The sequence below is a fragment of the Coenobita brevimanus genome, chromosome 40 (assembly GCF_032717465.1).
Source record: "Coenobita brevimanus isolate Jiangsu-jjx chromosome 40, ASM3271746v2, whole genome shotgun sequence".
Classification (NCBI taxonomy): domain Eukaryota; kingdom Metazoa; phylum Arthropoda; class Malacostraca; order Decapoda; family Coenobitidae; genus Coenobita; species Coenobita brevimanus.
The window spans coordinates 23704349-23727957 of NC_136993.1; the positions used below are offsets into that span (position 1 = coordinate 23704349).

The 23609-nt window shown below is 41.4% G+C and overlaps 1 protein-coding gene across 1 annotated transcript in view; it reads left to right on the top strand.

Moving 5' to 3' along the window:
- The window catches only part of LOC145396990 (putative glutamate receptor), a 145861-nt gene that overhangs the window by 114950 nt on the left and 7302 nt on the right, over window positions 1–23609 (top strand). The window contains exons 8-9 of the mRNA XM_080270216.1: window positions 727–878; window positions 22978–23287. Coding sequence (XP_080126342.1) covers window positions 727–878; window positions 22978–23287 — 462 coding nt within the window. The remainder of the gene's footprint in view (window positions 1–726; window positions 879–22977; window positions 23288–23609) is intronic.

Consider the following 23609-nt stretch of genomic DNA (forward strand, 5'->3'; position numbering starts at 1 on the left):
TCCTCCCTCACAATCCCACACCTTCCTGCACACCCTCATATCCTCCCTCACACCCCCACATCTTCCCTCACACATTTCAGTCCCTTCCCTCACTTCTCCGGACTGAAAATGTGTCATAATCTGGTGAGTGGAGTAAGCATCCACTCACCACCATGGTCAGGAGTCAACTGAACTGTGGTTTCGTGCCAGTCGACGTCACTCCGATGCTCCCCCCCCGGCACCAGCTTGGATCCGTTTTAGAAGGAAGTGATCCGACTTGGTAATAGTAGACTTAGCCGGTGACGTCCTTAGTGTGGTATTCTTGCTGTCTGCGGAGATATTCTTCATCTAAGGAAAGACTTTCCACATATGTGTGGTTATATAACAGCCTTCATTTCTGTTAACCTCTACATTGCTCGAAGTTAGTCTTAAATTCATTTTTGTCCTCGACTGGCTGTAATAAGATAAAATATGTAAGACTATGTTATAATCAAGAGTTGAACTCCCTGAGTTACGTGACCTTTACCATTGGTTTATTCTTGCTATGCCCAGGTGATTTTATTCACCAAATGGGACAGTTTGTGGTGAAGAAGGAATCTGTAAGAATAAGATCTAACCCCCTAGTTCGATGTGTCCGTAAAAAATTAAATATAATCGTCTCCAAGTAGGAAAAGTCTAGTGGAAATGATTAAGAAGAAATTAGAATACACGTGTAATCTGCAGTGTAGTGTACTGTATATTGCACAGGTGAACTGCGTCATGCTGAGGGTGCCCCGGCCCGAGCCCCGCTGGCAGGCACCCTTATGGCCCTTTACAGAAGAAACTTGGCTGGCTTTGGCGGTGGGCCTCTTGCTCAGCGGGCCTGTTCTCAACTGCCTGGCTCACTACTCAGCTGGAAGGTTTGTCATTCAATATGTTTTCTATAAACTATACCCACCACATGTTCATTTTCGAAACCCATAAATACTGTCATTACTGGCGGTAAATTGGTAGTCAGTACTACAACACTAACTTTTATATCCAAAGGAGAGCAAGTAACTATGATTTACTCAGTGTGTGTGTGTGTGTGTGTGTATGTGTGTGTGTGTGTGTGTGTGTGTGTGTGTGTGTGTGTGTGTGTGTGTGCAAAATGACTTTAAAAAATAATCCGTCTCCTACTAAACTTCGTGGGACTGTTGAGGGTCTACAAATGAGGAAACTTACGGTTTTTGACAATAGGTCTTAGATCAAGGTCACAGGGCAATAGCAAAACCCGGTTAAACAGTTTTTATCAGATTTAGAGCAAATTATGTGGATTCATTTAAGGCAAGAACAAAGTGAGTCAGTTTTGTGAACAATCAAAGTCCAAGCCTGCATGGCAAGACCAGAGCTCAACCTGTGTGTGTGTGGGGGGGGGGGGGGAATAACTAAAAACCTTTCGACCTACATTTACACCAGACTTGATGCAAGGGTTGAAGGTTAACCAAGGGGTTTGCTTTGAGAACAATATCTTATGTCAAAGGTCAAGGTGACATGCCAAGATCAAATTAAATAATTGCTATCAGATTTAAAACAGACTATGTGGAAGAGCCCAGTGTATGGAAAGAATGGAGGTTTCTGATTTTTGAGAACATTACTAAATGTCAAGGTCTCAGGAAAATGTTAAAGGTCAAGGTCACATAGGAAGGTCACCTCAAACAGTTTTGATCTTATTTAGACCAAACTTATGTGGGAGGGTTCAGGGTGAAGCAAAGATGAAGCAATCTGAATTTCAGAGTATACTGCAAAGGTCAAGGTCACAGGCAGAGTTATACGTTCAGCTCTTAGACCAGTTTGTGGGCACACGTGTAAAGCACTCCCTGAGTGCCCCCCCCCCCCCGGTACCGTATGCTTTATACTGACATCCTTGTGAGTTGTACGTCTTTATTCTCTCCCACAAGGAGAGTAAGTTTTCACCCATGTTTGTTTGTTTGTTTGTTAGTTTATTTGGCTGTTAGCAGGATCACTCAAAAACTAAAAGAGATATTGGGACCAAATTTGGTTGGTCGATAGCCCTTGTCCTAGGGAACAATGGATTAACTTTTGGGACCGATCCGGGTCATATTACAGATTCTGGATCCGGAAAACACTTTTTGCGAAACCCTAATAAATAATAAAAAACTCTAACCCATTATGAAAAGTGGTTTGGAAATTTCGTTGTCCTTGTCGGAGATATGCATTTCAATGAATGCCTCTCTGGTTTATAATTATAAAGATGCAGAATTTGTTATGGATAAACGACATGATAGGTTTCTTGTCCTGCAATCTGAAGTTCAACTGAATGGTATTCAGTGGAACATATCTCTCACTCTTGTTTAACATCGACCCTTTACGACACTACGCAATTCTTTTTCTGCTCTGCAATTCTCTGATCCACTTGTAGCATTCGGTAGTTTCTTGTATAGTAAAATCGCAACTGGATCCTTGTAATTTGCCATCTTTCTAATATATTCAACCGTGCATCAATATGCATTTCTTCCAGACTTCATCACCATTTCATTATCAATTTTGCCGGAAAAAGAAGTAAGTACAGCGACGGTATGAAAAATGCATGAGGGTATCAGGACCAACATCATTATAAGGGTGTGAAGCACTGGCTGAAGAGGAGTACGAAATATTAAGAATGAAATCAGTGAAAAGGGCACTAGCGGTAAATAAACTACGATATTTAGCTCACACAGGACGAACATTAGGAATCCGTAAACATATGTTTAGTAAGGAAAGATCTGGAACAAAGGACGAGTGTGTTCGGATCTCATACATGGAAGGGATAGTAGTGATCGTAAGGAGGAAGAGTTATTTTCAGGGAGTTTGAAGGAAGGAAATAAGGAATATGGTTATATAAAGCAGGTAAAGGTATCCACACATGGACGACCTATCCGCGCCTGCGTTCAGAAAATCGAACGATCTAAAAACAGTTAAGGCAACCGACGCTATTTTTTTTTATTTTCTACTGCTACAACAACGACAGCTACTACTACTACTACTTACTGCTACTACTACTACTACTACTACTTACTGCTGCTACTACTACTACTACTACTTACTGCTACTACTACTACTAGTACTACTACTAGTACCACTACCACTACTGCTGCTGCTGCTTTTTTATAACTACTGCTACTGCTACTACTACTACTACTACTACTACTACTACTACTACTATTACTACAACTACTACTACTATTACAACAACTACTACTACTACTACTTCTGCTACTACTACTGCTGCTGCTGCTGCTTCTACTACTACTGGTACTACTACCACTAATGATAACTAGAACACTGTAACTGTCCTGTGCACAGCCACTAGTCTCCACTTACTGTTTCTTAAAACGACCTTGGCCCAGTTGGAAGAATTCGTAATGTTTTTCTATCAGCAGTGGCTCATACCAGGACATATAACCTTGGCCATTCAGATTCCTTGCGCAAGTCGTATTGAAATCCCCAGTAGACAAGACCAACTTATCTCATTTACAACATAATACTGATACGACTCTTTCTGACATACCTTTCCACTGCATGTAAAGGATTTGGATTTATTTTTCTATAAGCAGTGGCCCTTGCCGGGACACATAATCTTGTCCCTTCAGATTCCTGAAATCGTTGCAAAACTCTGAGGAGGGAATATTAATAATACCAGCAAAAACAGTAGTCTCCACCTATGTAATAGGTGGAGACTAATGATACTAATAACAACATTGTTGCTGTTAATTGATTTCGGTGGTTTATTATTATTTGTCTCAACCTATTACATAGGTGGAGACTATTGTTTTTGCTAGTATCATTATTCCAGCCTCAGAGTCTCACAACGATTCCAGGAAAAACCAGAGACTGCAGAAGGAATCTGAAGGGCCCAGGTTATTTGTCCTGGCTTGGGCCATTGCTGATAGAAAAAAATCCAAATCCTTTACATGTAGTGGCAGAAAGAGTCATATCAGTAAAATGAGTGAACGAGAAATGGTGGTTATGTCTGCTAGATATTTCAGTGGGACCTGAGCCAGTAAACTGAAAATGAAACTTGGTGGATCGATTCCTGAGAGTTTATTTCATTTTATTGAATAATTTCTGAATCTCTCTAATGGGGTCAAAGTCACTGTAAGAATGAGTAGGTGGAGACTAGTGGCTGTCCATAGGACAGTTACAGAGTTATAGTTATTATTATAAAACTTTGGCATATAAATGGTCAAGCCTCTTGTTTTCCTCAGTATTATCATTACTTTCCCTTGCACTTTTTTTTCTTCGATCTTGATGATAATACACATGAAGGTAACCTTGGGTAACCCAGTCTTTGTGCCAAATATAAATGGACTTGATCCATTTTTGGAGGTGATATACTCAGTTTTATTCTAAACATTGCATAAATTTAACTGGACTGTCTCAGAAACTAATTGATATGCAGCTATTTGATTGAAAGTCCTATGATAAAAATGTTTGCAGAACAATTTTGGCTAAATATTTTTCCATTTAGCCTGGTGGAAAGTACCAATTTCAAATCTGCGTGTTTTTTTTTTCCAACATGTTTTAGAGAAATCCACAAAAGCTTTAAAACTGTAACTTTGATTCATGAGAATGTTTTACCTCATAATATCATTTAGTTTTCCGGATAATTTTCTTATATTTCTGGTGTCTTCTTTATGTTTCACGTTCTTTCACTTCTGTATGGGATTGATGTGCTTGACCATCTTAGCCATCCACCTTAGCACAGCGTCTCTTCCCTCTTCAGCCCATTTTCTTCCAAATCTTCGTTCACACAATCTATCCACCTTCTCTTCGCCATTCCCATCTTCCTCTTTTATTGTACCTGCATTTCCATTACTCTCCTCACCACCTAATCTTGGTCCCTTCTCATCACATACCCATACCAATGTAGTCTTCTTTCCTATACCATCCTTGATGTCTCACCCACCTTCACTGTCCCTCTGATTCTCTCATTCTAATTCATTCCAGCATTGCTACTCCACACATGCATCTCAACATTCTCATCTCCACTATATCCAACTCTTCCTCCTGCTCTTTCTTCACTGTCGACGTCTCAGCCCCATACATCAAAGCCGGTCTCACCATCTTTTCATATAACTTACCTTAAGCCTCATGGCGATTCTTCTATCACACAGTACTCCTGATACCATCCTCCAATTTCCCCATCCCAGTTGCACTGTGTGGGTTATTTCCGCATACAAATCTCCATTCTCGGTCACCGTCGATTCTTATATAGAAACTTCCCAATTCTCTTCAGTCTCTCTCCCTGCCAGCTAATCTTGTATTTCGAACTTCATTAAATCTCGAATGTTCCGTTTTTTTCCCATTTATCTTTATTCCCCTCTCTTCCATATCCCCTCTCCATTTTTTAGTTTCCCTTCTCCTCCTCATTTCTGTTGCTGTATAGCACGATATCATCAGAGGAGGGTGCACCAGAGGGAATTATTTCTTACCCCATGGGCCATCACGTCTTTAATTAGATTAAAAAGATAAGGGCTTAAAGATGATCCCTGATGTAAACAAACTATGACTGAAAATTTGTCCTTCAGTCCCACTCCTATTCTGACCTGGGTTCCTTCTCCCTCATACCTAAGGTGTAATATCATCACATACTTCTCTAGCACTCCTTTCTCCTTCATCCACCTACAGACCTCCTGACGTGGCACTCTGTCGTAGGCCTTCTGTGAGTCGATGAATAGCAGATGCAATCTCCTCTGTTTCGGCCTATGCCTCTCCATCATCTATCTCAGTGCACAAATTGTGTCTATCGTCCCTCTACCCTGTATGAAACTAAAATACACCTCCCCTATTGTCGTCAGTTACCAAAGCCTTCTCTCTATAATCTTCGTTGCCTCTTACCTAAGCCTTCTCTCTATAATCCTCTCCCAAACCTTCATTGTATCCGGCATCAGCCTTATTCCTCTATAACTGCTGCAGTCCTGGATGTCGCCCTTCTCTTTGCAAATGGGTATTGTGTAATCACAGTATCTCTTCACTCATCCGGCTTTTTTTCCTTCTGCAAATAATTCTTCTCCATCAGTTCCCACACCAATTCTATCCTTCCCTCACCCAAACATTTCCAGACTTCCACTGGTACAAGTATCTCATTTGGTCCCATTGCCCTCCCGTTCGTCATTCTTTTCAGCGCCATCTTTTCTTTCATGTTTATTTCTGTTGTTAAACCCTCATGTGGATCTTCCTCAACAAAGTCTATACTCCGAGTCTCCTTATTGAGCAGTTTTTCAAAGTGTCCTTTTCACATATCCCTGATCGTGTCCTGGTCACACAAAACCACTGCTCCTTCGTCCTTTACGTGCTCGATCTGAATGAAATTCCTGGTTACCTTTTGTCAATTTTTCGATATTCCATAGATCTTTCTCTCTCCCTATGGTTTTTCTAAGTCCATATACACTTCACTCCGAGACTGCATCTTTGGTCTTGTCACCACTTTCTTTGCTTCTTTATTTACCCGCCTATAGATTTCTCTGTCTTCCTGTCACCTTAATGTAGCCCACTTCTTAGCATCCGTTTTAGCCTCTGTCACTTCCTGTACTTAGTCGTTCCACCACCGCGTCCCCTTATCCCTAGTGGGTCTCCATTCAGTTCACATACCGAAAACCTACTTCCTCACTCCCAGTAATACCCGGCTGTATTCCTCCCGCCACTGCTGCACCCCCTCCATCGGTCTAACTTCACTCAAAACTTTCTCCTTAAACTGGAACACACTTAATCCTGGGTGTCTCATTCTCTGGTATCCGTCTCTTGCTACTCCTCATCTTACAGTCTACCACTTCCGGTCTGTGTTGTGCCGCCATACTTCCTCGTTTATGACCTTGCAGTTCTTAACCTCTTTTAGATGAAGTATCCTGCACACCAGAAAGTCTGTTTAACTTTCTCCATTACTGCAGGTCAAAAACTGGTTCGCTTTCTTCTCAAGCAAGGTGTTTGCAATAGTCAAATCAAATGCCACTGCAAAATCTCCTACCTTCTCCCCTTCCTCATTCCTCTCCCACACCCCAATCACCATACACTCTCCCAATCACCGCTCTGCTTCTCCCCACGTACTCATTTAAGCCTCCACCAAGGATTATCCCTTTTCCTTTCTGTGTTACTTCTGATCCGTCTAATCTCTAGAGATTTTCATTTCCTCTTCACAACCAACCTGGAGAGTATATGTTCATATGATGTTAACGACTGTCCCATTCAGGTCTAGCTTGACACTCATCACCCTATTACGTTTGCTCACTTTCAGTAGTTTATCCTTTAGTTCCTTGGATAACACTATCCCCACGCCATTCTTCCCTTTCTTATAAGCATATGCTTTAATACAGAGCAACTTATACATCAGTCCACCAGCTTTCTCGCCATATTCCTTTTCCATCTACTTTCCTGCACACACAGTACTGCAACCTTCCTTTTCTACATCAAAAATACCCCAACTCCCTTTCCTTTCCACACACTGTCTCCACATTTAGAGTTCCAACTCTCACCCGAGGTGTAATTTAAAATATTCGATATGGTCATCTTGATTTCCGATACGTTTATACTCTTCATACACTTTTCTCTTGCAACCAATGCTTTCTTCAGTATTTACTGACATCCCAGCTGGTTACCTCCGCCAACGAAGTTGTCTGTTTGTATGTCCACACGATATCTCCAAAAGTTCTCAAATGAACTTCAATGAAATTTTCTGGAAGAGTGGGCCACGGAACAAAAAAGTATTGATTAAATTTGAGGGCGGATCCGGATCCGGATCCTAGTATCCGGCACAGTATCTCCAAAAGTTCTTTATGAATATCAAAAAAAGAGTGAGGCATGGGTAATGAACAATTGATTGAATTTGGGGGCGGATCCGGATCCTCTGTATTCCATACATTATCTCCACGGATCCAGATTCGGATCCCTTTTAATGGCAATGGCACAGGCGGAAGTATGCGGTCTCTGCTTTCTAGTTATTAATGTGATCATTTTCTTTCGGTAATTCTCGGTATGTTTTTCTCGTTCAGCAATAATTAATTGCACAGTGAAAATTTCTTACATTTCTTCGACTTTATTCAGTTGGTGTTGATAATTTCTTTCTCATTATTGAAATTATTTATTTATTTTTTTTTAGTTACTAAGAGGCTATGTAGGATACCTTGATCTCACAGTTGATGATAGTTTCAAGTTTTAGTATATTTTTATTGCTAGTAATATTTTCAGCATTACAAAAATTTACTAAAACACTGTCTATTGCCAGTGTAATGAAGAGTATTTTATTACCAGGTATCATTGTATTCACTGCCTGACTCTAAAATGCATCGTCTACTAGTTCTAAAAACCTACTCTCATCTTTGTCTGTCCAAGAAATTTTCCAGTCAGTATTGGGATTATTGAAGTCCCCCCAGATAACGCCGTCCATGCTTGCATGACTGATTTTATTTCACCTTACAATAATTAATCGTTTTCATCTAACTTGGACGGTCTGTATACAACGCCGTAAACAAAAGGTTTGATACTCGGTGAAGACTTTGACATATAAAGATTCGTATTTTAAACTTCTGATTGACTGATTTATATTGCATTTACGTGGTTTTAAGTATGGATTAGGACTTCCCTCCTGGTTTTATTCAGTCGCGGCGTCAACCGCAGTCAAGGTACACGTCAGATATACAGTAGGTTGTGTCATGTTTTGAAATTTGTGATTTTCATCATAAAAAATAATGACGCGTCATTCATAGTTAAACAACGAATTTCTGACGCAGCACTGATGTCCTCACTCCTGAATACCTGTAAATCATGGGTGTGAGCTGACTATAAACGTGTTATGAAGTTATACAACTGGGCCCTAAAGCACCAATTAGGAGTGAGGAGGTCAACCCCAAACAATGTTTGCTACAATGAGTTGGGTTACCCGACATTACCCGATGTAATTAGAATGAGGCAAAATAAATTTTATTATAAAATGTCATCCGAAAGACCTGACCTCATTGATGGCCCTTTAATGTTTGTGATTTCAACAGTCTTGCATGCTAATGCACCCAGTGGGAAGAGGATACTTAACTTCATAAATAATGAGGTCCCGGGTGTTAAAAGTGTAATGCAAAATGTATATATCCATTAGTCAGTCTGAGGCATCAAGGTGTCTGGTGTAGAAAATCAATCCCGATCTTAGTGTTCACTATATATACACGAAACGACACACTGTTAACGATGCCTGCAGAATAACGTTTACTCGTTTCCGAGTATCATGGCACAGACTGTGTCTGGAAACAGGGCGATGGAACAGTTGGGGGAGCGGTCGTCTCCCGGCAAAGGAACGCCTGTGTGTCTGTGGGCTTGTACAGACCGAGAGACATGATGTGGAATAATGTCCAGTTTCAAGCAATATTTAACAGTTGTTTGACTTTTCCACGTTACAGCAGCTTTTTACTGACCGATACTTGTATGATACAACGTGTAGGATCAGTCACGATATTCCTATACTAAACATGTAAAATTCACTGCATTTTCTTTGTTCTGTTGGTTTAAGTTTTATTTGCTGCCGGTGCTTCTTTGTTAGTGATTCCGGAAGTACAGCAGTGTGTGATTGAATGGAAGGTGTCATCGAGACTGATGTGGGTGAAAATGAAATTTGAACGTGAGTTGTGGGTGTTTGTGAGTGTGTATGGGCCTGGTAGTGAAAGGGATGAAGAAGAGAGGGAGTCTTTCTGGAATGATGTTGATGAGTGTCTGCAGAGTTTTGGTGCGAATGTGAATGTGGTAATGATGGGAGATCTGAATGCTAGAGTGGGAAATGCAGCAGTTGAAGGTGTAGTTGGTATGCATGATGTGCCTGAAAGAAATGAAAATGGGGAACGAATGATAGGGATGTGTGTTGAGCGAGAGATGGTGATTGGAAATACGCTGTTTGAGAAGAAAGATATTTATAAGTATACATGGATGAGACAGGAGGGTGGAATGGTTGTGGATAAAGCATTGATGGACTATGTGGTTGTGTCTAGGAATATAATAGGAAGATTGTTGGATGTGAGAGATCTGAGAGGGGAGGGTGGAGGTATGTCTGACAACTACCTGGTGGAGGGAAAGTTAAGAGTAGGTAAGAGATGGGTGAGAGCTAGGAGGGTTAGGTGTGGCAGGGAGGTTTTGAAAGTGAATGAGTTGGATAAAAGAGAGAAAATGATAGAGTATCAGGAGAAACTGAAAGATGAGTGGAACGCAGTGAAAGATCAGGAAACTGGCAGTGTGGAGGAAGAATGGCAGTTGTTTATGAGTGCTGTGGTGGGACATGCAGCAAAGAGGTGTGTGGTGTGAGACGTACGGGTGGTGTTGTAAGAAAAGGAAGTGAATGGTAGTGCGAGGAAGTAAGTATGGCTGTGGCTGAGATAAGAAGTGCATATGAAGTGCGGCTGCAAAGGAAGGATTAGGTGTCATATGAGAGGTATAAGGAAAAGAGGAATAGGGCGAGATGGGCTGTGCGTGATGCTAAAGTGGCAGCAGATGAATGGTGGGGTAGGTGACTGACTGAGAATTTTCAACAGAATAAGAAAATGTTCTGGATGGAGGTGAAAAGGGTGCGAAAAGGAGAGTCTGGGAAGGAAGAGCGAGTAAAAGCAGAGGATGGAAAGATGTTAATTGAGATGGATTCAGTAAGGAAGAGATGGGCAGAGTATTTTGAATGATTGTTAAATGTAGAGGAGGAAAGGGTGGCTGAGATTGTGGCGGATGGAAGGGTGCAAGGAATAAATGTGTTGGGAGAGTTGAATGATTCTTTGATCACGAAAGAGGAAGTGGAGAAGGCAGTAAAAGAGATGAAAACAGGGAAAGCTGCAGGTATGGATGGATGTGCTGTGGAATGCCTGAAGGGTGGTGGAGTGACTGTTGTTGACTGGTTAGTAAGATTATTGAATGTGTGCTTTGTGAAAGGCATGGTGCCAGTTGACTGGGCAAGTGCTTGTGTGGTCCCATTGTATAAAGGCAAGGGTGATAAGTATGAATGTACTAGCTTTAGGGGTAAAGTCTGTTGAGTGTTGTAGGTAAGGTGTGTGGTAGAGTGTTAATTATGAGAGTTAGACAGGGTACAGAGGGAGTGATTGGTGATGAGAGGTGTGGCTTTAGGAGAGGGAGGGGATGCGTAGATCAGGTGGTCGCTGTGAGACAAGTGAGTGAAAAGTATTTAGCGAAAGACAAGGATGTGTTGTGGGCATTCATGGATTTAGAGAAAGCTTATGATAGAATTGAAAGGGAGGCTTTATGGACTGTTTTAAGATCGTATGGACTTGATGGTAGGTTACTAAAAGGGGTGAAAAGTTTTTATGTAAATAGTAGAGCGTGTGTAAGAGTGGGAAATGCTGTGAGTGTTTGGTTTCCCATGAGAGTGGGGCTGCGACAGGGATGTGTGATGTCTCCTTGGTTGTTTAATATTTATATGGATGATGTAAGGGAGGTGAATGCAAGAGTGTTAGGTGGAGGTGTGAGTTTGGTGAATGTTGATGGTGGATAGTGGAATCTGAAGCAGCTGCTGTTTGCGGATGATACTGCACTGGTGGCTGATTCAGAGGAGAGATTGAGACAGTTGGAAGAGGAGTTTGGAAGGGTGTGTGAAAGGAGGAAATTGAAAGTAAATGAGAATAAGAGTAAAGTGATGAAGTGTACAAGGTGGGTAAATGGTAGGGGGATGAATATAGTTTTGAATGATGAGTTGCTTGAGGAGGTAGAGTGTTTTAAATATTTAGGGTCACATGTTGCTGTGGATGGAATTATAGATGCAGAAGTGAAGTTTAGAATGAATGAAGTAGGAAAGATGCTGAGAGGAATGAAAAAAGTGTTTAGATGTCGTTCGCTTAGAATGGATGTAAAAAGAAGGTTGTATTAGGGTGTTGTGTTACCGACTGCATTATATGGGGATGAAACATGGAATATGGGTGTAGCAGAGAGGAAAAGTTTGAATGTAATGGAGATGAGGTGTCTGAGGAGTATGTGTGGAGTGACGCGTATGGATCAAGTGCGAAATATGAAGTGCGAAGGAGAACTGGAGTTGCTCGGGAGATGGCTGGTAGAGTTGAGCAGAGGGTGTTGCGATGGTATGGGCATATGGAGAGAATGGATAATGAGCGATTGGTGAAAAAGATAACTAGATCTGATGTGAGAGGTGTAAGGCTGAGAGGGAGACCACGAATAGGATGGATGGACAGTGTGATGAGAGCGCTGGATGCGAGAGGGATGTCTGTTGAGCAAGGAAAAGTGGCTGTGCGTGACAAAAATAAATGGAGAGAAACTGTGAATGAATAAATGGTGACGCAGCCCTGAGAGGATATCCTCCCGCATTTGGTCTGATCAGCTAGTGAGGTCAGGTGCGGGTAAGGGGATGGGTCTATTATGATGTGGTAGGGGTAAACCAGCTTTGCTGTCGGGCCCTGCTGCGAATATCACTGATTGCAATGCGCAGTTGACCCTTGTGCGGTGTGATGCGGTGAGGATCTGTTCCTTCTCCCCTTTAGGGCTAAGATACTAATGAATGTGTTTGAATGGATGCGTAAATGGGGAGTGGGTCGTCTTGTCTCGGCTACCTCCTTTTCCTTGGGGGAAGCAGCCTAGGTATATAGATAGATAGATAGCTTCTTTGACAAATGTTACTTTTGTGAAATACAGATTATGATACTGAAATGTTAAAAGATGTTTATCTGTTTTATATATTTTTTTTGTATTCGAACCATTGTTTCGGTATTCTCAAACACTACATGTACAATTCATTGCATTTATATTGTGTTCTTGATTTAATTTTTATTTGCTGCCGGTACTACTTTGATACGTGTTGATTTCGTGGACTACAGATTATGATATTCCAATGTTAAGAGATGTTTATATTTGTTGGTTTATATTGCTTTCTGTATTCAAACCCTTGTAAACTGTGGACACTAAACTACCTGTCAAACTACCTATCTATTTCTGTCCAGAGAGCTTAACCATGATTCTGTAATCATAATTGTGTCGGGATTTTTAGCGTCTCTTAAGTAATCAACTCATCTCATATTTGAAATAATACTTCTCGCACTCGTATACATAATATTCAAGGAAGAGAGACTGGAGTGTGAAATATGCAATATGGTAAGAGAAAGTAAAAGTATGTAAGCAAGTGTTCAGTCTATTTATTTGATATCTGTAATAAAACGTAGGCAACGCACACACACCACAAAGCCAGTCAGGAGACAGGGCGTGTGTGCTGGGCAATCCCCAGGCCCTGTTCTCCCCCTTTACCATTTTTTAATAACCCCATACCCCACTGACCGGGCTAATGTATGGCCCGGCCTGCACTGTAGGTGCAGGAAATCTGTAAACAACAACAACTACGTAGGCAACGATACGCTGTTGCAACTCTCCATCTGACCAAGAACATATCCCCCTCTCCTCCCTGCACATCTAACCAAGTGCATCAAGGCCCTTCCCCTCCCCTCGTCTGTATGACACAAAGACATTAAAACTTAAAAATTGTAGTAGCTCATCCACGGTAGTAATGAAGTTATGAGCAGATATGATGAAATTGTGACTCGTGCTTTTTTCAATTAGGGAACCATTATTAATGATTACATAATAGGTCTATCTATCTATTGCCAGACGCCTCAATCCCGTTTGGGGTGGCCACAAACAAAACGCTTCCACGTCGCCCTGTCCCCCGCCATTTCACTGCCCTGCACCCAACTCACACCCCGCTCTCTCATATACCTCTCCACCCCATCCCTCCATCTCATCCTCGGCCTCCCCCTCCCTCTTCCCCCCTCCACCTCACTTACATACACTATCTTCGTCAGTCTTTCACCCTCCATCCTCTCCACATGGCCGAACCACCTCAGTGTGTTCCTCATAACGCTTCCTATCACATCCACATCCACACCACAACGCTCCTTTATATCCTCATTCGTCAGCCTGTCTCTCCATGTGACTCCACAGGCTCCTCTTAAATAACTCATTTCCACTGCTCTCACTCTTGACTTGGACGTTCGCTTCCATACGTTAGAGCTGGTATCACAATACTGTCATGTAGTAACTTTTTCACTTTCATGCTCACTTCCCTGTTTTTTATCACTGCTTTCAAAGAACCAGCAACCTTTCTTCCCTGCTGTACCCTTTCAAGCACTTCACCTTCCAGACCTCCATCCTTACTCATCACACTACCCAAGTACTTAAACGTACTCACATTTTCCAATTCCTCACCATCCAACCTCGCTGTTCATTCACTGACTTCACCTCTCTCAAAGACCATCACTTTACTCTTCCCTACGTTCACCTTTAGCTTCCGTTTCCTACACACTCTCCCAAACTCATCCACCAAGCCTTGCAACTCCCATTCGTCTTCACTCACAACTCCCCTTCGTCTTCACTCAACAACACAGTATCATCTGCAAACAACAGTACAGGGAGTTTCCAAACACTATCCTCTCTCACCAGGGCCACTCCAACATCCACTACCCTACCTTGTACCTCTTTTATTACCCCATCCATGTACAGATTGAACAACCATGGAGACATGACACATCCCTGTTTCAACCCAACCTTCAAAGAGAAAAATTCACTTAGTTCACCATCTACACGCACTGAAGCCTTAGCACAATCATACATACTCTTCACAGCATTTAACAACTTCCCATCTACTCCATATATTCTTAATACTTTCCACAATCCTTGTCTATCCACCCTGTCATATGCTTTCTCCAAATCCATGAAAGCCGCATGCAACTTCTTTCCCTTCTATAGAAACTCTTCCACTAAAGATCTAAGAATGAATATCTGATCTACACAACCTCTTCCCTTCCTAAAGCCTCCCTGTTCTTCTCCAACTAATTCCTCTGTTCTTTCTCTAACTCTGTCAATAAGTATCCTGCCATACACTTTTCCTATTATACTAAGAAGACAAATGCCCCTATGATTACCACACACTTCTTTTTCTCCTTTTCCTTTGTACAAGGGAATAATTATACCTGACTTCCAATCCTCCGGGACTCTACCTTCCTCCCAGGCCAATCTACACATCTTCCACATCCATTGTACTACAAGCTCTCCCCCATGTTTCAGCATTTCACCACACACTCCATCAATTCCTGGGGCTTTCCTCAATTTAACTTTCTTCATTGCTTCCACAACTTCTATCCTACTGATTTCTTCCTGTCTTCTCACCTCCCTCCTTCACCCAGTCCTTCCCCAGCCACTTATACTCGCATTACTTCCATCCTCTATGTTCAACAATTCCTTAAAGTGTTCTCTCCATCTACTCACTTTTTCTCCCTTCTCCACTAGTAATCTACCATTTTTATCTTTTAGTCCCCTGCTAACCTCACTTCCACCCTGTCTTACTCTCTTCACCTCTTTCCAGAATATTTTCTTACAGTCCCTTCACTTTACACTCAAATTCCTTCCAAATTCCTCATCCACTCTCTTCTTACTCTCTCTTACTAATCTTTTCACCTCTCTCTTTCTTTCTACATATAACTCTCTCTTCCGCCTCTCAACTTCTTCCACTCCCCTATTTCTCATCCATTCATTGTATGCTTTCTTCTTTTGTGCCACAGCCTGTCTCACTTCTTCAGTCTACAACGCTGTTCCTTGCACCCCCCTCCGTCTTCTTTTCCTCCCACACACCACGTCACATGCTGCACATATTTCTTCTGTAAATATCCTGCACACACCTTCCACGTCCCCCATCTGCTCCAATTCATATTTGCCCAATCGTTCCACCACTTCTCTCTTATACTCTGCCTTTTTCTCATCCTCTTGTAACCTTTCCACTCTCCTTGCAACTACTCCCTCCTCTCGCGTTTCCCTTCTTCTATTGCTCCATCCTAATTGTACCTTGATTCTGGCCACCACCAAGTAGTGGTTAGAAAGTCCACTCCCCCAACCTCTATAAGCTCTTGCATCCATTATATATCTTCGCATCCTTTCATCCACACACACATAATCAATCATTGCCTTCCTTTCATTCAGTTCACCACCAACACTTCTCATCACTTGCCATGTATACCTGTGTATCATTTTATGCCTGAATAGGTACAGTCATGAAACTTCATACATAATTAAATATTCGTATAACCACTTATCATGTACAATTTCTGCCTCCTAGATATAATAGTTGCAAAGTTTTAATAGAAACATAAACAGTGCTGTTTTGCTGCAAGCCTCCATCTGACCAAGCACATACCCCCTCCCCTCCAGGCACACCTAACCAAGTGCATAACGGCCCTCAACCCCCCTTTCCCTTTAATCTTTTCTTTTAAAGGTGGCCGTAAGGAGAAAGCCTTCAGGACATATAACCTTGGCCTTTCGGATTCCTTGCACAGGTTACGTTGAAGTATTTGGAAAATTTATATATATTTTCTACTGTTTCATTATTATTATAAAAAAAAACTACATATGACACAGCATTTTAGACACCAGTACAATATAGGACATATAACTATGTGAAATTTCGTAACTCCATAGTGAATACTTTCTGGGCTCTGGACCGAAAATGAAATATCAACGCCCTGCCAGCTGACCTGCCACCGAACACTACAGACGGACACCAATTGATCCCAGTGATAACAACATCCACCTCTGACTTTGTTAGGTGGAGGGTAAAATTGCAATAAAATAATCAGTTTCATGTATTTCTTCTATTCCGTAGCATTATATAACCTCAAGATATTCTAACTACCAAAAGGCACCAGGAGGCATGTTAGCAAATATTCCCAGAGAGTTTGAAACCTGTACCTGTATTGGTTTTTCAGTCCTAGCCTGGAAACGAAAAAGTATTTTGTTATTTTTTCCTTATTAAAAAAAATATTCAAGACACAGCATTCTACCTATCAAAGACACCATTTCACTGTAACACATAACTATATCAAATTTCATGACTCTATAGTGAATTGTTTCTGGGTTCTGGCCCGGAAATGAAATCTCTACACCCAGCAAGCTGACCTGCCGCACAACTTTTCGGACTGACACCTATTGACCCCAGTGGTTACAACATCCTCCTCTGACTTTGTCAGGTGGAGAGTAAAAAGTCTAGTCTAAACTTTATCCCACAAAAACAGTTGTAAGTTAACTGCCAATGAGATCCCTCAAAATAAATAATAATATGTACGTTAAATTTTGAGGATGATTCTGCACAAACGGTATCACCATATTGGCAGCATACCAGGTCCTCATCACAGTCATAGATACTTAAGTGCGTCATTTTTATTTACAACTTTGAATCGCAGATTATTTTATTACATTTGGTTCCAAAATTTTTCGAAATTTTCATGGTCACTGGTGTTCAAATAAGTAAAGTAACGTAAGGAACTTTGAAGCGGAGGTTTTTCCTTTTTTACCTTCTACCTGACAAAGTCAGAGGAGGGTGCTGTTATCACTAGGACCAATAAGTGTCTGTCTGTAGAATTGGGCAGCATGGCTTCTGACCAGGAGTAGAGATTTCTTTTCCAGGATAGAACTTAGAACGCATTCACTATAGTTATGAAATTTCACATCGTTATGTGTCTTATAGTGAACTGGTGCCTTTTCGTAGGTAGAGTGTTGTGTCTCAAGTAGTGTTTTTTGAAAATAATGAAACAGTAAGAAAAAAAATACTGAGATTTCAGTATGACCTGTGCAAGGAATCTGAAGGGCCCAGGTTATGTGTACCCATGGCGTTCCCGTTATGCCCACCGTTAAGAGAAAAGACTGGGGGAGGGTGGGGGCCATTATGCACTTGATCAGGTGTACAAGGGGGTGGGGGGTATGTGCTTGGTCAAATGGAGAGTTGCAACAGCGTAGCATTGCCCATGTTTTTTATTAAATTTCGCATACATTTCCTTACTTTATTTCGACTAGTATGGTCTGAATGATGATGATGATTAATTATAATAATAATAATAATAATAATAATATTATTATTATTATTATTATTATTATTATTTATTACATGGAGAGTAATGAGGAGGATGGATGGTGAACTTGTTGAACGAAAGGCAATGATAGACTACGTGTGTGTGGATGAGCGAATGAGAAGACAAGTGTTGGATGCAAGGGTGTGGAGAGGGTGGGGGAATGGAGTCTCGGACCATCACTTGGTGATGGCCAAGGTAGAGCTGCAAAGAAAGTGGTTGAGGAAACGAAGGGGAAGACAGGAGGAAGCAGCTCCTGTGAGAAGAGTGGAGAAATTGCAAGATAGTGAGAAAAGGACAGAGTATAAGAGCATAGTGGAAGAAAGATTGGGAAGGTATGAGCTAGAGCAGATGGAAGGGGTGGAAGACGTATGTAAGATATTCACGGAAGAGATAAGCGCTGCGTGTGAGGCGGTTTGTGGAGTGAGGAGGAGATGAAAGGGTGTGCAAGGGACAGCATGGTGGAACGATGAGGTGAAACGAGCTGTGGAACAAAAGAAGAAGGCATATGGTGAATGGTTGGCGAGTAGAGGTAGGGGAGAAGATGAGAGAGAGAAGAGATAGGTATATGTGAGCAGGAGAAGGGAGGTTAAGAGACTGGTGAAGAAGAGGAAGAAGAAAGTGGATGAAGAGTTTGGGAGGAATCTGAGTGTGAAATGGAGGGAGAGTAAGAAATTGTTTTGGAAGGAGGTAAAGAAAGTAAGGCAGTGTGAAAGGGGAAATAGTAGGGGAGTGAAAGATAGGAATAATAGATTGTTGGTGGAGAAGAGAGAGAAATTGAGGAGATGGAAGGACCACTTTGAGGATTTGTTGAATGTAGAGAGTGAGAGCAGTGTGAGTATAAGTGGTTGGGGAATGGCTGGGAGAAGAAGAGATGAGAGGAGGGAGGAAGAGATCAGTAGGTCGGAAGTAGTGGAAGCAATGAAGAAGATTAAGCTGGGAAAGGCCCCAGGAATTGATGGAGTGTGTGGTGAAATGCTTAGGTATGGGGGTGAGATTGTTGTGGAGTGGATATGGAAGTTGTGTAGATTGGCTTGGGAAGAGGGAAGGGTTCCAGAGGACTGGAAATCAGGTATAATTGTTCCTCTGTACAAAGGAAAAGGGGAGAGAGAAGTTTGTGGTAACCATAGGGGTATTTGCCTTCTTAGTGTGACTGGTAAAATATATGGTAGAATACTCACTGATAGGGTTAGGCATATGACAGAGGAGCTAGTTGGAGAAGAACAAGGGGGATTTAGGAAGGGAAAAGGGTGTGTAGATCAGATATTTGTTCTAAGATGTTTAGTGGAGAAGTATCTAGAGATGGGAAGGAAAGTGTATGCTGCCTTCATGGACTTGGAGAAAGCTTATGACAGAATAGATAGGCAAGGTATGTGGAAGATATTGAGAATATATGGAGTGGAGGGGAAATTGTTGAGTGCTGTGAAGAGTATGTACGTGGGAGCTAGGGCTACGGTGCGAGTGGATGGTGAGCTGAGTGAGTTCTTTGATCTCAATGTGGGCCTGAAACAGGGGTGTGTGATGTCTCCATGGCTGTTTAATATATATATGGATGGGGTTGTAAAGGAGGTGCAAGGTAGGGCAGTGGATGTGGGGGTGGCCCTAATGAATGAGGGTGAGATTTGGAAGCTTCCGGTATTGCTGTTTGCTGATGATACAGTATTATTGAGTGAAGATGAATGGGAGTTGCAAGGTTTGGTGAATGAATTTGGGACAGTGGGTAGGAGGAGGAAGCTGAAAGTTAATGTGAACAAAAGTAAAGTTATGGTGTTTGAGAGGAATGAAGTCACAGAGTGTGCAGTGAGATTGGATGGTGAGGATATGGAGAATGTGAGTGCATTCAAGTACTTGGGTAGTGTGATGAGTAAGGATGGAACTTTGGGGGATGAAGTACGTGAAAGGGTACAGCAGGGAAGAAAGGTTGTTGGTACATTGAAAGCAGTGACGAGAAATAGGGAGGTGAGTATGGAAGTTAAGAAGTCACTGCATGATGGTATTGTGATCCCTACCCTAACGTATGGAAGCGAGGCGTGGACCTTGCAAGAGGGGAACAAGTCAAGAGTGAGAGCAGTGGAAATGAGTTACTTGAGAGGAGCATGTGGAGTGACGTGGAGGGACAGGTTGACGAATGAAGAAGTGAAGGTACGTTGTGGGGTAGATGTGGATGTGGTTGAAAAGATTAGGAGAAATACACTGAGGTGGTTTGGACATGTGGAGAGAATGGAGAATGAAAGACTGACTAAGAGGGTGTATGTAGGTGAGGTGGAGGGAGGGAGAGGGAGAGGTAGACCGAGGATGAGGTGGAGGGATGGAGTTGAGAGGTATATGAGGGAGGGGGTGAGTTGGGGGAGGGGAGTCAAATGGTGGGTGACAGAGTGACTTGGAGGCGTTTTGTCTGCGGCCACCCTTTGCGGGATTAGGGCGTCGGGCTATAGATAGATAGATAGATTATTTATTATTATTATTATTATTATTATTATTATTATTATTTATTATTATTATTATTATTATTATTAATTTTATTATTATTGGTGGTGGTAGGTGGGGATGCTCACTATAAAATCACTCGATGTAGTGCTGCCTTGGGCGTCTGCCCTTTCCTCTCTTCCATCCGTCCTCATCTGACTTTTTCCCTCACTCTTTCCTTTTTCTTCTGCCTACGGGTGACATTACATTTTCTCTTTTGTTTTTCCTTCATTCTTTCCTCTTCCTTCTGCCTATGGGTAACTCTATATAGAGTAACAAGCCAAATAGGCTTCCTGTACACCAGGCAACCATTTACTATGCTGGGTGGTAACCATATAACCAAATTATGGCACCTGGTGGTTTAGTGGGTAATATAGGTACTCCAGTCGGATTGAGCCGGTGTAGGTTTATGTCCAGTGGATGGTTGGGGTTTACTGCTCATGTAATGCCACTCAGGGATGAATGAGGCTGGTCACTCTCATCTTAAATGTCAGGACCAACTTGCCTAGCCCCGGGTTATTACGCTTCTCATGGGACGCAATAGGACTCGATGATGGATGGATTATGATGATGATGATGATGATTATAATTTTTATATCATTATTATTATTATTATTATTATTATTTATTTATTATTATTATTATTATTATTATTATTATTATTTCTATATCATTATTATTATTATTATTTTTTTTTTTTATTATCATTATCATTATTATGTCTTAAGTTTAACAATTGAGAGTACAGGCATTTTTTTTTTTTCTTCTAAAAATGTAGAAGTGGTGTTCGATGTTTAGGTCACTACAATGAAGTGCTGAATGTCGTAAAACTTTAAATACTGTCTTCTCATTTTTTTAGGGTACTTGAAGATCATAGAACTTTTCTATCATTATACATTTGACTGCTTGCTTTGAGTGATATTCTGATTCCAGCATAACTACAGGTAATATTATTTAAATATTGGCGTACCTGAAATCAAAGGGTATTTGAGTAGGTCGTGAACCGAAGCCATGGCAACTCGAGCAGCGACTTTAAAGGAGATACACCTTGAACTATGTTGATAAAACGTTTAGCCAACCATCGACGCCTTGTGGCTAAAATCTTCCGAAGGGGGATGGTATCATGTCCACAGTGCTCCCCATATCGCTGCGCTAGATTCAGGCTGTGTGTGTGTGTGTGTGTGTGTGTGCGTGTGTGTGTGTGTGTGTGTGTGTGTGTGTGTGTGTGTGTGTGTGTGTGTGTGTGTGTGTGTGTGTGTTTTAATTCCTCCTGGGCTATGACATGGATTTCAATTAAATTTCTCAGGTGAGATCGGCTGAGTATTGGGAAGGTTTTCCATTACACATTATTTTGAAGCCATTATTTTAAGGGGATCAGCCCCCCTCGCCAAATTAAAAATCATAGTAGTAAAAGAACGTCAGGTATGGCCTTAATATTTATTACATGTTGTACAGTGGACTCTAATCCGTAATGTGATTCTTGTGGAGCGTTACCCCCCAGGTGATTCTGGGAGTGGGAAAAAATCTTGTAATAGGAGAAAGATTTAAGTGAACCTTCCCAGGTTAGTTCATCTGGTTACTCAAGTCTTCCACTTTATACTCGTACAATTTTCTAACCATGATTTTTAGGGTGCCACCCCCCACACCATCAAATTTAACATTCCTAGAAATAGCGAAAGGAGGGCAGATATGGCTTTGATATGTTAGTGCTTCTTGTATAAAGGACTCTCATCCCAAATGCGATATATGTGGAGAGTGACTCCCCAGTGATTCTTAGGGGAGGGACTCAGCCTCCCTAGCAAAAATGAAAATGATAGGAAATAGGGGATTGTGAGCACATAGATTTGAAAGAAATAGGCATACATATCGCAGGATTGGGTATTCAGATTCTATGTCTTCTGTGAATGCGCAGGAAGAGACCTCACATCTGTTTTATTTTATTTCTTCGGCAATATTATAGGAAACAAATAGGGTTTCAGCTCATTTCCTGCAGAGAGACTTTCTGCTACGAGTATAACTATGAGTTATATTTGTGAGATTAGGGGAAATTTTAGTGTTTTGAACATGAAATGATAAACCCTAAATAACTTTGTTGAACAAACAGCAATCTTATACAATATAAATCCATCAACGGATCACTAAACTTGGGAAGCTGACTCATTTTTATTCGGAACCACTGCAACTGTATAACCATTATATAAATTAATTCTGTGTGCTGTAGGCATAATGCAGAAAATCATGAAGGACTTGGCTGAAATCTCATTGCAAGGTTTCGTGGATACATTGCAAATATCCTGGGCATTTAACTGAAATCTGCTAAGAAATTAATATTTCAAAAAATTTTCCACGTGAATTACCTCTCACCCTGAATACCATTATGTTTTTCCTTTACACAGGCCTAATGTGTGTGCACATTTACAAGGAAAGATCGCCCTGATAACAATGGTGAAGAGTCCTGAAGCTATGATACACTGAGTTCGAGCTTACAGAACCAGCTGACCCAATAGCATTCCACCAAAACGACGATGTTCCTTTGTAATTTGAGGAATTAGTTCTTAAAATGCATTCTTGAGATCAAAAAGGGTAGTAAACGGCGAAATATATGCAAATACTTTGGCTAATGTCAAACTGCTTCTCCCTTGATTACCTGTTCCAGCCTGCATAAGGCATCTTACCTGGAGTCTCTGACCTCAAGTTACCTGCATGTGACTGCCATGCATCTCCGCGAGCCAGTGGCACCTGAGCCCAACACCAACACCAGCCGGGTAATGGTGGTTTTCCTGTGGCTGTACGGGATGGTGCTGGAGGTGTCTTACTGTTCCAACCTCACCGCCTTCCTCACCGTCACCCGCCAGCCTCGCACTATTGATACCTTCCAAGCGTTTCAAGATTCAGACCTCGGTATAGTTGGATTAGGGCCCCTTTTCGGTAGCCTCATGGATCACTCTGTAAATAAATATCTAAAAGTAAGTGCATTATGGTTCGATTAGGTACATTATATTTCATGGCAATTAATGCATTTCAACACTGAGTACTGCAGCTGTCAACCGCTCCTCTATTCATTGGCTTATTTCTCCTGTCAGACAATTTTTTTTTTTAGGACTGGAAAACATTAATTGCAAGAAGGATTAATGAAACTGGATTCTGTTCATTGCTTTGTCAGATATAATTCCTCTTCAAAGAACGATTATTTGGTGGCAACAAGAAGATATTATGTATGATGGAATTATAGTGTCAAGATTTAACCGTAAGGAAACATTACATAAATTAAGAAGCAATTGTTTTCCC